At 43.5% G+C, this 13,869-nt stretch overlaps 1 protein-coding gene across 2 annotated transcripts in view; it reads left to right on the top strand.

Annotated features, from left to right (window-relative positions):
• Positions 1-12,937, top strand: part of HEATR3 (HEAT repeat containing 3) — a 69,685-nt gene extending 56,748 nt beyond the window's left edge. The window contains exons 15-16 of one of the 2 annotated variants that reach the window (XR_012000067.1): positions 7,785-7,888; positions 12,747-12,875. Coding sequence is in view for 1 of the 2 variants with exons in the window: in XM_026011726.2 (XP_025867511.2) it covers positions 12,747-12,824 (78 nt within the window). In the remaining variant the exon portion in view is untranslated. Of the gene's footprint in view, positions 1-7,784; positions 7,889-12,746 lie in introns of both variants that reach the window. The other variant, XM_026011726.2, reaches the window with a different exon arrangement.
• The last annotated feature ends 932 nt before the right edge of the window (positions 12,938-13,869 follow it).

Below are 13,869 nucleotides of genomic sequence, written 5' to 3'. Positions count from 1 at the left end.
CAGGGACTGTTTTGTATGTTTCATTCACTGCTATACCCTCAGTGCCTTTAGTAGCGGCTCAGCAGTTATTTTTCTTCCAATAATTACTTTTATTTACTTTTGGGTGTTTGTGTATGTTCCTTTCTCTGTGGTAAAATATACATCACATAAATTTGTGTGATTTTAACCTTTTTAAAGTGTATGGTTTGGTGGCATCAAGGAAATTATTGTTGTGTAACCATCCCCACCATCCATATCAAGGACTTTTTTTTCATTTTCCCCAACTGAAACTCTGTCCCCATTAAACATTAGCTTCCTCTTCCCTTCTCCTCACTCCCCCTGCCCCTGGCAACTACCATTCTGCTCTCTCTATGAATTTAACTACTCCAGGGACCTCCTATAAGTGGAATCATATAATATTGCTTTATGACAAGCTTATTTCATTTAACATCTCATTTAACATGTCTTAGCATGTATCAGAGTTTACTTCCTTTTTTTTAGAGATGTATTTACTTATTTGAGAGAAGGAGAGAGAGAGAGAGAGCACACAGTGGGGAGGAGCAGAGGGAAAGGGAGAGAATCCAAAGCAGACTCCCCATTGAGCATGCAGCCTGGGTTGAGCTTGATCTCATGATCCCAAGATCACAACCTGAGCCAAAATCAAGAGTCAGGTGCTTAACTAACTGATCCCCCCAGGCACCCCAGAGTTTCCTTCTTTTTTTTTTTTTAAGATTTTATTTATTCATGAGAGACACAGAGACAGAGAGGTAGAGACATAGGCAGAGGGAGAAGGAGGCTCCATGCAGGCAGCCTGACATGGGACTCAATCCTGGGTCTCCAGGATCACACCCTGGACTGAAGGCAGCGCTAAACCGCTGGGCCACCAGGGCTGCCCCAGTTTCCTTCCTTTTTAAGGCTGAATATTATTCCATTGTGTGTGGGTGTATAATGAATATTTTTCCATATAGCTATATCTATCTATCTATCTAGAAAGACAGACACCACATTTTATTTATCCATTCATCTGTTGATGGACACTTGGGTTATTTATACCTCTTGGCTGTAAATAATGGTGCTACGAACACGTGTGTGCATATATATATATATATATATATATATATATATATAATCAAATCTCTGATTGCAATTCTTTAGATACCCAGAAATGGAATTGCAGGATCATATGGTAGTTCTATTTTTAATTTCTTGAGAACCACCATACTGTTTTCCATAGCAGTTGTACCATATTACCTTCCCACCAACAGTGCACAAAAGTTGCAATTTCTTTACATCTTTGACAACATTTGTTATTTTCTATATTCTTTATAACAACAATCCTAATGGGCATGAAGTGGCCGATAGTTATTTTTTGAATGAACAAACAATATCTCTTAAATTAGAATAACTACTACCTGTTGCATTATATTTTAAGATATTAGTGTTATCAAAAGAATACTTACATGCTTTTGAGATACGCTGTTTTCAATAGCAAGAACATTATAGTGTCCACTTTATACAAGATATCTAACAGGCCCTAAGTCAAAATATATTGTTAAATCCAAGTTACTAATTTAATTCAGATAATGTCCGTTGTCAATGTCTATTTGTTCTAGAGATTCTACTAAAAGATCTTTCAAATCCTGTCCTATACAGTTTCATTTCTGGCATGAAATTAAACATTTAAGCACAAGAAAAACCAATATTCATTCTCAAAACATTACACATAGAATTACCTGATGGGCCAACAGTTCCACTCCCAGGTATGTACCCAAAAGAACTGAAAACCAGTATTCAAATAAAAACATGCACACAGGGCAGCGCCGGTGGTGCAGCGGTTTAGCACCGCCTGCAGCCCGGGGTGTGATCCTGGGGATCCTGGATCGAGTCCCACATCAGGCTCTCTGTATGATGCCTGCTTCTCCCTCTGCCTGTGTCTCTGCCTCTCTCTCTCTGTCTCTATGAATAAATAAATAAAATCTTAAAAAAAAAACATGCACACAAATGTTCATAGCAGCATTATTCACAATAGTCAAAAGGAAACAGCTCAAATGTTCATTAATGGATGAATGAAAATACTAAGTGTGGTATATTCATATAGTCATAAAAAGGGATACATATCCCACATGGATGAACCTCAAAAGCATGATCCTAGGAGTGTCTAGCTGGCTCGGTAGAGCATGAGACTCTTTTTTTTTTTTTTTTAAGATTTATTTATTTATAATAGAGAGAGAGAGAGGTAGAGACACAGGCGGAGGGGGAAGCAGGTTCCATGCCGGGAGCCCGACGTGGGACTCGATCCCGGGACTCGATCCCGGGACTCCAGGACCGCACCCCAGGCCAAAGGCAGGCACTAAACCGCTGAGCCACCCAGGGATCCCCTAGCATGAGACTCTTGATCTCAGGATCATGAGTTTGATCACCATGTTGGTCATGGAAACTACTTTATTATTATTTTTTAAAGATTTTTATTTATTTATTCATGGGAGACACACACACACACACACACACACACACACACACACACACAGAGGCAGAGACACAGGCAGAGGGAGAAGCAGGCTCCATGCAGGGAGCCCGACGTGGGACTCCATCCCGGGTCTCCAGGATCATGCCCTGGGCTGAAGGTGGTGCTTAGACTGCTGAGCCACCGGGGCTGCCCTGTGGAAAGTACTTTAAATTTTTTTTTTGAAAAGAGGGGCACCTGGGTGGCTCAGTCAGCTGAGCATCTGACTCAGATTTCAGCTCAGATCATGAATTTGGGGTCTTGATCTTGGGATTGTGATCTTGGAGTCGTGGGGATCAGCCCTGTGTCGGGCTCTGCGATTGATGGGGAGGCTGCTTGAGATTCTCTCTCTCCCTCTCCTGCCCTTCCCCCTGCTCATGCTCTCTCTCTCTCTTTTGTGCATATAAGTAAATCTTAAAAAAAAAAAAAAAAGGAAAGAAAACATTATTCTAAGTAAAAGATGCCAGAAACAAAGGCCACTTGTTATATGATTCTATGTATAAGAAACATCGCAATAGGTAAATCCATAGAAACAGCAGATTAATGGCTGCCAAGGGCTGGGGAGGGGGGAAAGAGGACTTCCTGCCCACCTGGGGTGATGAAAACGTTTGCAACTTGCTACAGGTGATGGTTGCATAACATTGTGACCATACTAAATACCACTTTTCAGTAATTAAAATGGTGAAGATTTTACTCTGTGAAATTTATCTCAATTTCTTTTTTTAACAAAAGTAACATACCTCCACAGAACAGAGAGGGTGGGCAAAGTGCACACAGTACAGAAGGTTAGAAGGAACAAGTGCTTCCTCCCATGCTCCAAGTCCACTCCTCTGAGGTAATAACTGTCAATGGTTTCTTACAAGTCCTTAAAGAAAATATTGGTACTTAAGCTTTTTTTTTTTAATAGAAATTGGATCATATTCTACACACTGCTCTTCACCTTGCTTTTTCCAATTAATGATACATTTTAGTGATTTCTCTATGTCAACATGTTTAGTGCTGGTTTGTTCATTTTAACAGGCAGGTAGTAGTATTTTATTGACTGAGTGTACCTTAGTTTGTTTAACTAGACTCCTTTTGATGGATGCTTATATTGGCTACTGCAGACAAAGCAACTTTAAATATTCTTATTCAAAGATCTATATGTGCATATGAAAATATATAAAATAAATTTATTTTTTAAAAGATTTTATTTATTTGAGAGAGAAAGCAGGGGGAGCAGCAGAGGGAGAGGGAGAAGCAGGCTCCCCCAGTGAGCAGGGAGCCCGATGTCGGACTCCATCCCAGGACCCTGGGATTGTGACCTGAGCCGAAGGCAAGTGTTCAACCGTCTAAGCCACTCAGGTGCCCCTAAAATACATTTCTAGGGATCCCTGGGTGGCGCAGCGGTTTGGCGCCTGCCTTTGGCCCGGGGCGCGATCCTGGAGACCCGGGATCAAATCCCACGACGGGCTCCCTGCTCACTGGGGGAGCCTGCTTCTCCCTCTGCCTGTGTCTCTGCCTCTCTGTCTCTCTCTGTGTGACTATCATGAATAAATAAATAAAATCTTAAAAAATAATAATAAATAAAATAAAATAAAATAAAATAAAATACATTTCTAAAAGTAGCTTTGCTGGGCGCTGTGGACCACATTTGTGCCCCCCCTTCCATTCATATGTTGAAGCTCTAACCTCCTTGTCTACCCTATTTGGAGACGGGGCCTTTCAGAAGGTAGCTAAGGTTAAGTGAGATCATAGGGTAGAGCTCTAATCCAATATGACGCTGTTCCTATAAGAAGGGGAAGAGATGCCTGACTTCTGTCTCTGTCAGCATGTGCACATGTAAAGCACACAGGGAGAAGATGCCACCTTCAAGCCAGGGAGAGAGGTCTCACCAGAAACCAGCCTCGATGGCACCTTGATCTTGGACTTCTAGCCTCCAGAGCAGTGAGAAAATACATTTCTGTTGTTGAAGCCACCTGGTCTGTGGTTTTCTGTTACTACAGCTAGAGGTGACTAATGCTATATGCATTTTGAATTTGATAGCTAGGACCCAAATAATCCTCCAAAGCCTTTTCTCCACTTTGTCCTGCAGGCAGTGAACAAGACTCGTTTCTTCTATATCTTCACCAGTACTGGGTAACATACTGTTTAATGTTTATCAATCTGAGAAACACAGATTTTTGTGTATTGTAATTCAAAGGGATGCATGAAGTTGATTTTTTTCCAACTGTGTGTGTGAACAATGAATTTATTTTATTCTTCCTCTCCATCCCTGGAAGCCCGTTATGTGGTAGGTACTACATAAAAGCTGGTCCAACCACAGGGACATTTCAAGAAACTTTCTTTCTTTCTTTTTCTTTTTTTCGGGGATGGGGGTCCAGAGGCAGACAGAGAGAGGAAATCTTAATCAGGCTCCATGCCCAGCACAGGAGCCTGAGGCAGGGCTCAATCTCACGACCCTGAGACCATGATTTGAGCCAAAATCAAGAGTTGGCTGCTTAACTGACTGAGCCACCCAGGCTCCCCTCAAGAGACTTTCTTATGGGGGATCCCTGGGTGGCTCAGCAGTTCAGTGCCTGCCTTTCGCCCAGGGCATGATCCTGGAGTCCCGGGATCGAGTCCTACGTCAGGCTCCGGGCATGGAGCCTGCTTCTCCCTCTGCCTCTCTCTCTCTCTATCATGAATAAATAAATAAAATCTTTTTTTTTCTTTTAAAAAGAAACTTTCTTATGCACTTTCCACTTTTACTTGCTTTTTGCATATTTTATGAGTTGGAATGGCTATGAAAAATACAAATAAGAATGTTATTTTGGGGTTTCTCATACTTCATAGCAAGATATTTAATTCACAGTGATTTTTGGGGAATGAGCCATAGGTCATATAGTATCATAGATGAACATAATCTTCCACTGCAGTCAAATTTTCTCAACTGCCTGATCCCAACAAAATGGGTTTGAACAACTTTAGAACAGGGGTGGTTACTACATGTGTCCACAGCATATTACAAGTAGGGGCAGGAGGGGCGTGTACTCTTTGGTCTTTGAAATCTGCTGAACTAGATTCTCCTGGATCATTCTTCTTTCTTCCTTCTTACCACTTGGGAGTCCAAAGATGTGCCACCAGGACACTCTGCTCCAGGGCCTCCCAGGTGCCCCATTTGAGTTATATCCCTCAAGCCTGTCCTCCAGGTGCTTGTGTGTCAGCCGATTGGAAAAAGATGACATCTATTAACTAGAAAACACATGAACACACCCGTGGACAACTGGACTGTGACCAACTCCCCTGACTTAATCATCTTTGTACCCTAGAGTTACAGTGGAATGAAGGATGGAATGTATAATGAATGGCAAAGACACCAACTGGTTAAGTATCCAGGTGTTTCCCGGGAAGGGTGTTATTTCAGCCAAGAGGGTGAGTACAGCTGTTGATCTTCCTAGGAGTCAAAATCACGACCTTGTAGCCACGTTGGCAAGATGCGTGGCTTGACCAGATTGAACAGTCAAGCTGATACAGCCTTAGTGTCACCTGTGAGATTGTAATGCTTTATATGCACACACATACACACCCCTAATTACGATCTAAAGAGCGAGATAGAAGTGGTATCTTATAACTCACTGTTTTTCAACCATCAGTTCACAGATCCTGATTAATCATTGAACATTCATTATGGTTGTGTGTTTTCAGGTCCAGTTTTAGAACTTTGAACAAGGTCAAAAATCTCATGTTGCTGTGGTCACAGTCCCTTGCGATTACTGACAGTGAATAACCGAGTCTCAAATATTCTCTCCAGCCCTAGGAGAAATGACTTTCAGTATCTATGTCTTAAATTTGTTATGTAGACTAGTTTCAAAGCAGATTGGGGCTGCAGATTTGAAACTGTTCCACTAGCAGGGTGTCATAGTATTTTTTCCTAAGTAGTAACCTCAGCAGCTTCCATGTGTGGCACATGGTATGTGGCTTCCCGAGGTCTGTGCTCTGCTCTCTGACTTGCTTTTCCTTGCTGTATAATGGGTTCTGTCCATTTGTCCTGAGTCTGCAAATTTTTAGTTGGCTTTTTTGCACTTCCACCAAACAAATACGGAAGTTGCCCCTCACTATTTTGGCTGACAAGCCTATCAGATTGTCTAAAGACTTTAGGGTAACTCTGTAACTTAAATTACTCAAGTTTTTCTTGAATGAAATGCCTTTTGGGCTAGATACACAATAAGGGAAAACTTGGCACCCGTAGTTGTGCATTTTACCTTAGAAAAGTCCCCTGTGGCTTGGCTTACAACACATCCAGAAATAAAATTTGCCTTTCTGCTTTCTTTTGAGGCAAAGCATGATGTACACGTTCCAAACATATTTACTGCTGTTTGTAGCAATTCTCTTGTTGAATTTGCTTGCCACAAAACATACTGGAGGGGAGTCAGATGGAAATGAATCATAAACTAGGTGTTTGGACATAGAGGGCAGAGCATCAACTAAGCACCTGAGCACTCAAGAAGTGATTTTACTCTGGAAATCATTAAAATATGAAGTCACAGAGCTATTTTGTTTTGTTGGATTGTATGTATGTATTCAAGTATTAAAGACTTTGAAACCAGGGAGAAAGCCCTGATGGCCTCCGAATTGCCTTTGGGGTCATTCTTCCCTTGAAGAATAGTGGTGACCTCAGCTAACTAGTTCTATGGGCTCATCCCGTGAAACCCCTGAGGTCTGACAGCCTTCCTTCTTTCGTTCTTTCCCATCTCCTACTCCTGGCAGTTATCCTCCTGGGGTGGCTGATTAATCTGTGGCTCACACCCACACTCATTACCCAATAACTCAAATGGCTGCTTGGCCATGTCCGTAATGTTCTCATTTTTTGCTATATGCATAGGCTGAACATTTTCCAAATCATTAAATTCTACTTCCTCTTTGCTTAACAATTCTGTCTTTAAGTCATTTCTTTCTTCTCAAATTTTACTATAAGCAGCCAGGTGGAGTCAAGCCACACCTTCAACCCTTTTTTTTTTTTTTTTTTTTTTAAAGAAATCACTTCAGTTAAATACCCAGTTTCATTGTCTGCAATTTCTGCTTTCCATAAAACACTAGAAGACAACGAACACAATGCAGCCACTTCTCTGCCACATTATAACCAGGACTGCCTTTTGTCCAGTTTCCAGTAACATGTTTCTCATTTCTATCTGAGACCTCCTCAGAATGGCCTTACTGTCCATATTTCTACCAATATACTGTTCATGACCACTTAGGGATCTCTAAGCAGACTGAGGCTTTCTCTACAGTTCTCATCTTTTCTTTCTAACCTCTAATCAGAATTACTTTTTTTTTTTTAAAGCAAACTCCACACCCAGCATGAGCCCACCATGGGGCTTGAACTCAGGACCCTGAGATCAAGACCTGAGCTGAGATCAAGAGTTGGAAGCTTATCCATCCACCCAGGTGCCCTTTGCCAGAATTACTTTTTTTTTTTTTTTTTTAAGATTTAATTATTTATTCATGAGAGACACAGAGATAGAGAGGCAGAGACAGGCAGAGGGAGAAGCAGCCTCCTTGCAGGGAGCCTGATGTGAGACTTGATCCCGGATCTTGGCATCATGCCCTGAGCCACCCAGGAATCCCAACCAGAATTACTTTTAAAGATCTATTAGTGGGGCTCCTGACTGGCTCCGTTGGTAGAGCGTACAACTCTTGAACCCCATATTGGGAGTAGAGATTACTTAAAATCTTGGGGTGCCTGGGTGGCTCAGTTGGTTAAAGTGCAGACTCTTGATTTTGGTTCAGGTCATGATCTCAGAACCCTGAGATCCAGCCCCATGTCGGGCTCCCTGGTCAGTGGGGAGTCTGCTTCTCTCCCTCTCCCTCTGCCCTTCCTCCTGCTCTTGCATGCTATCTAAAATAAATAAATACATCTTTTAAAAAATAAAATCTTATCAATGAATGAATGAATGAATGTCTATTCATGGCATGTAGGCTTTTTCAAGCATGAACTTTCAAACTCCATTTCTCTACCCATTACCCAGTTCCAAAGATACTTCTCCACTTCCACATTTTTAGGTATTACAGCAGCACCCCCACTTCTCATTTTCATATGTATGACTTATTTGGATTTATTGTATACATAATATATACCCATTTGTAGAGATTTGTATGGATACTTATTATGAGGAATTGGCTCATGCAGCTATGGAGACTGAGAAGTACCACAGTCTGCTATCTACAAGCTGGAGACCCAGTCAAATTGGTGATAAAATTGAGTCTGAGTCTCAAGTCCTGAAAACCAGGGATGCCAATGGTGTAAAAATGAGAAGATGAGATGAAATGGCCCAGCTCCATCAGCAAGGCAAGAAAAAAGGGACAAATTCCTCCTTCCTCTACCTTTGCTTCCATTTGGGTCCTCAACTGATAGGATAAGACCCACCCACATGAGGGAGGGCAATCCACTTTCCTGAGTCCACCCATTTGAAATGCTAGTTTCACCTATAGCTATCCTCACAAACATACCTAGGAATAATGTTCAATCTGAGCACCCCATGGGCAATCAAGGTGATAAATTAACAATCATACCAAGTAACTTTTTCAAGGATAATGTCTGGACTGCATTTCAAGTAATAGAAGGTTCTAGCAATATTCTAGAGTGAGATTTTGATGGATAGTAAGAACCTTTGTCTTTAGAAATGCAATTTCAATGACAGTTGACAAAAGTAGTTGTGAGTGAGCACCTGCTTAGGCAAGACCACCTTATCTAGGGTCTTCATCCTCTCCCACAGACTGCCCTGCAGTGATGTATTAAAAAGAAATAGTTATTCAGATTGGGTCATGATCTCAGGGTCCTGAGCTTGAGTCCTGCGCTGGGCTCCTTGCACAGCAGGGAGTCTGCTTCTACCTCTCCCTCTGTTCATGTTCTCTCAAGTGAATAAATAAAATCTAAAAAAATAAAAATAAATGGTAAAATGCAGAGGATTGTTTTGGTGTTGGAACTTGGCTGAGTTTCTGGGCTTTCATGGCCAAGGAAGCTATTTCCTGGACAAGAGGAAAGATGGTAGCAAGAGCTGCCTTAACAGCCTTGTATAAACTTGACTCTGAAAAAAACGTCTGGAACTTTTTTTACAGATTGGTCAGAAATTTGAGAAAATACACTCATTGTGGCAGTGTTTTTTGTTTTGTTTTGTCATTAGGCTAAGCAAGCAATTCTCTGTGGGGGCTATAACAGTTACCATGGTCAAATTCTATAGAAACACCAACCAGAATAGAGGTTATTCAGAAAAGAAATCTATAGAGATAAAAAAGTAGATTAGTACTTGCCTGGGGATGGGGTTGGGAAAACAGATTGACTACAAAGAAGCTCTTGAGATCTTTTTGGTGTTGGAAACATTCCAAGATCAGATTGTGGCAATAAGCTGCATAAGTCTGTAAATGTACTAAAAATCATTCATTAAAGTGTACACTTAAAATGGGTGAATTTTATAACATATATACTAAAAAGCTCCTAAACGTACACACGCGTACACACACACACACACACACACACACACACACTCTCACACCAAAGATCCCAGAATGGCACAGAATTTAAGCAATTTTGTTTCTAAAATAGGAATGGAAGAAATTTTAACTGTCCAGAACAAGATACAGGCCTCCACATTGCCAATTATTTTGAAATGTCATTGAAAAAGATGCTCCTACTTGGAATCCTGTTTGAATTCATGAGGGAGAAAAAAAACCACGGTACAAGGATGTATATTGTGTGCAAAAGGGGAAGGTTTGTAAATGGGCCCTACGTCCAAGATTATTAATACCTGGAGCAAATGCTTCATAACCTAAACACTGAAGATACTAATAACTTTAACTATATGACTTATCGTTTGTGTTTCTTGTTAACTCGGGAGTGAAGTAATATAATCACACACTGCCTAAGATTTAATTATAATGACAACTATTAATAATACCATGTAGTAGTGTGTGTGTGTGCAATTTCCCTTCAGTTTTATTCAAGTTAATAAATCAATGAAATCATATTTAAATTTGCTTGATTCATGGGTAATTCACTTTCTTCTCATTTTTCCACTCGATTTTTACTCTGCAGAATCTTGATGTTTCAGTAAATCTTCCAAGTTAAAACCATTGACTCAACATTTTCCCCCCTAAGAATAAGAATACTGAGAATGAATAGGAGATTAGATTATGGAGCAAAATGTCTGAGTTTGTGATAACCGTGTTTTTTGGCTCATCAATTTAATGCAGATGGTTTTGAAGACTGTAATAAGTGTCTGTTCTTTTGTTCTAAATAGCAAAATGAAAAGGTTGAGTAATCAAAATTTATTGAAATTAGTGTAGTCTATCTCTTTGAATGCAATAGTAGATTATTTTGAGAAAAAACACTGCAGATATGTTGGGGAAAATGAATACATTTTTGTGTATTTAAAATTCTCCACTGTTTTACGTTAAACTGAATGATTTTTGAGGGAACTTCCACAAGAAATACTTTATAATTTTATACCATGGTTGACATTCAACACTCATTACAACTTTATAGCATGGCATATATTCAACATTCAATTGCATTTCCTTGCTGTCTTGCACATGAAGTATATTCTTGCCTCAGGGCCTTTGCACTTGTTATTCTCTCTGCCTGATAGATCATTCCCTAGATGGTTATGGCCTACTGCTGCATTTAAGTCCCTGCTCAAATATCACTTCCTCAGAGAAGCCTTCCCTGATTAGCCCATCTTAAAATAGCAGGCTGTTACTATCCCTTTAGCCTGCTTTCTTTTTCTTCGTAGCACTTAACCACTGTCTGACCTTACATGCTTACCTTACCCACTAGAATGTAAGGTCCATGAAGGAAGGGACCTCATCAGTATTGTTCATTGCCATATCCCCAACAATGGTACATATTTGCTGAAATTAATAAACTGCAATTTGACTTTAAATATTTACCTCTTTTTTTCTTCCTAACCAGACAGTAAATTAATGGCAGCCAGCTAAAGACCCTGGTTGCTTATTTATCCTCTCTGCATCGATGGTAGACATTCAACCATGATTTACTGAATGAATGCTCTGAAACATGGATGTGTTATGGGGCTAACTAGTCAGCATTCCCTGCAGGTGAACAAACTAATATCTTCCCTCTCAGCCCACATTTCACAAAGTTCTTTTATTTATATCAACTCATTTGATAATTTTGCCAATACTTTAGTAATTTTTAAGGTTTGCCTGAACAAATGGGCTCTCCAATATAACAAATGTTAATTTCTGGCATGAACTATTACTAACTTTGAATACTTTTTTTTTTTTTTTGGCTTAGTTATCAGTGGCATGTAATGTGTTCTTTGATATCTGAAAAAATATTTTTAAAGACTGAATAATATTCAAAATAAAAAAGGCTATCTTGACGCATAGCATGTGCAGGGACAGAGTTTTGGAAGTGTTTTAACAAAGTCTTTTTGGAGATTGTTTCTAGATAGTGGGACTTTGATAATGTCTACTTTTTTTCAGCTTTCCAATTTTCTTGTTTGATTATTATTATTTTTTTTTTAAGTAGGCTCCATGCCCAGCATAGAACCCAATGCACGGTTGAACTCAGGACCCTGAGATCAAGATGTGAGCTGAGATCAAGTGCTGGATGCTTAATCCACTGAGCCACCAGGCGAACCTCTTGTTTGAATTTTAAAACAAGTTTGAAGTTTGTCAGAATAAACCTTTTCTTTTCTTTTTTTTTTTTTTTTTTTAATTTTTAGGTATATCTACACCCAACCAGGGGCTCAAAGTCATAACCTCCAGATCAAGAGTCCGAGGCTCCACCAACTGAACCAGCCACGCGCCCCCAAAAGAAACCCGTTTCTATACAATGCTTTATTTTTGTATGATTTGTCAGTGTCAATAGCCTGAAGAATACCACTACTCATTTTCCTGGCTTGGTAATTCTCAGTATGGATCAAATTGCATTCTGAGAACACTTTTAATACTGACTTGTAGAAAATCACCAAATAGGATGAACCAAAATTCTTCAGGGTTTTTTAGGGTGTGTTTTCCTATTTATGGCCATGTTCTTCTCTGAGCAAGAAAAACTGTAGAGCAAGGCTTTGTAATTTGACCAATATTTTTTTCGTCTTTGCCAAAAAACCCCAAACTTTCCGGAATATCGAGCTCCTAAAACGGCCCCAACAGGGCATCAGGGGCTCCTTCTGGACTTTGGAGCAACCTCAGAGGGCACGCAGGAAACGAGCTCACTCTTATTTTTCCTCTTTAGGATTTAAAATACTTAAAATTCCCCTTTCCTTGTCGTTGTTGATCACAGGGATTGGGAAGACAGGCAAATAACCGCTCCGGAAAATCCCGACGGACGCCAACGATACGGTCCTCGTTTGAGGCTTAAAAGGTTTGGGGTTTTCTTGAATTCGGAGGGGAGGAGACCTGCCCACGGCCGCCGGGGCACCTGGAGGCGAGGATGCCCCGCACGAGGATCCCCAGCAGCCCGTGGGGCCGCCGCGTCTGCACCTGCGCGCGCCTGGAGCAGGTTCCGGGCGGGGGAAGGTGGTTCCGAGCCGCGGGCTCACACGCTGCACGAGGACGCGCGTCCGGCCGCGCGGGCGGCGCAGGGCCCGGGGCGGGGGGCCGGGGCGGGGGCCGGGCCGGGGGCGGCGGGGGCGCCCGCGCAGCCCGCGTCCACGCAGCGTCGGGGCCGCGGGCCGCAGCTGCCCCGAGGCGGGCTCGGAGCGGAGATCTCGGGAGGGGTCGCGAGAACCGAGGGGTTCCCGCGGCCGCCGGGTGGAGGAGGGCAGGGCGTGCGGCGGCGGCGCCTCCCACAATCCATTCGGTGCGGAGCCGGCGTCCGTCCGTCCGTCCGTCCGGCCCGGCCCGGTTTCAGCGACCGGGAAGCCCAGCCCGGGGCCGGCGCGCGCGTCGGGGGCGCCTGGACGCCAGGTACATGCAGCCTCTTCGGGCGGCGCGGGGACGGTTGGGGCGGGCGGTTGCGGCCCCCGCCGCCCCGCACCGCGGCCTCTGTGACGCACGGCGCGGCTGCCGGGGCCGGCCGGGCGGCGCGGCGCGGCGGGGGCGGGGCGAGCGCGGGGGCGGGGCGAGCGCGGGGGCGGGGCGAGCGGCGGAGGCCCCGCCCCGGGGCCGGAGGAGCGAGGACGCTACGGAGCAGGCGCGTCCCGCCGCCGCCGCCGCCGCCGCCGCCGCTGCTGCCCCCGCCGCCGCCGCCGCCGCCGCCGCCGCCGCCAGCGCTGCCGCCGCCGCCGCCCCCCCCGCCCCCGCCGCCGCCCCCGCCGCCGCCCGCGCCGCCGCCGCTGCCGCCGCTCGCCCTCGACTCCGGAGCCGCCGCCGCCGCCGCCATTTGCACGGGGACCCCAGTGACAGGGGCTCGGCGGAGGGGCGGAGGGAGGGGGGGAGGGCCCGCGGAGCCCCCGAGGGCGGGA

Source organism: Vulpes vulpes, chromosome 2 (assembly GCF_048418805.1).
Source record: "Vulpes vulpes isolate BD-2025 chromosome 2, VulVul3, whole genome shotgun sequence".
Classification (NCBI taxonomy): domain Eukaryota; kingdom Metazoa; phylum Chordata; class Mammalia; order Carnivora; family Canidae; genus Vulpes; species Vulpes vulpes.
The sequence above is the reverse complement of the archived record's forward strand: the minus strand, read 5'-3'. Positions and strand labels throughout refer to the sequence as shown.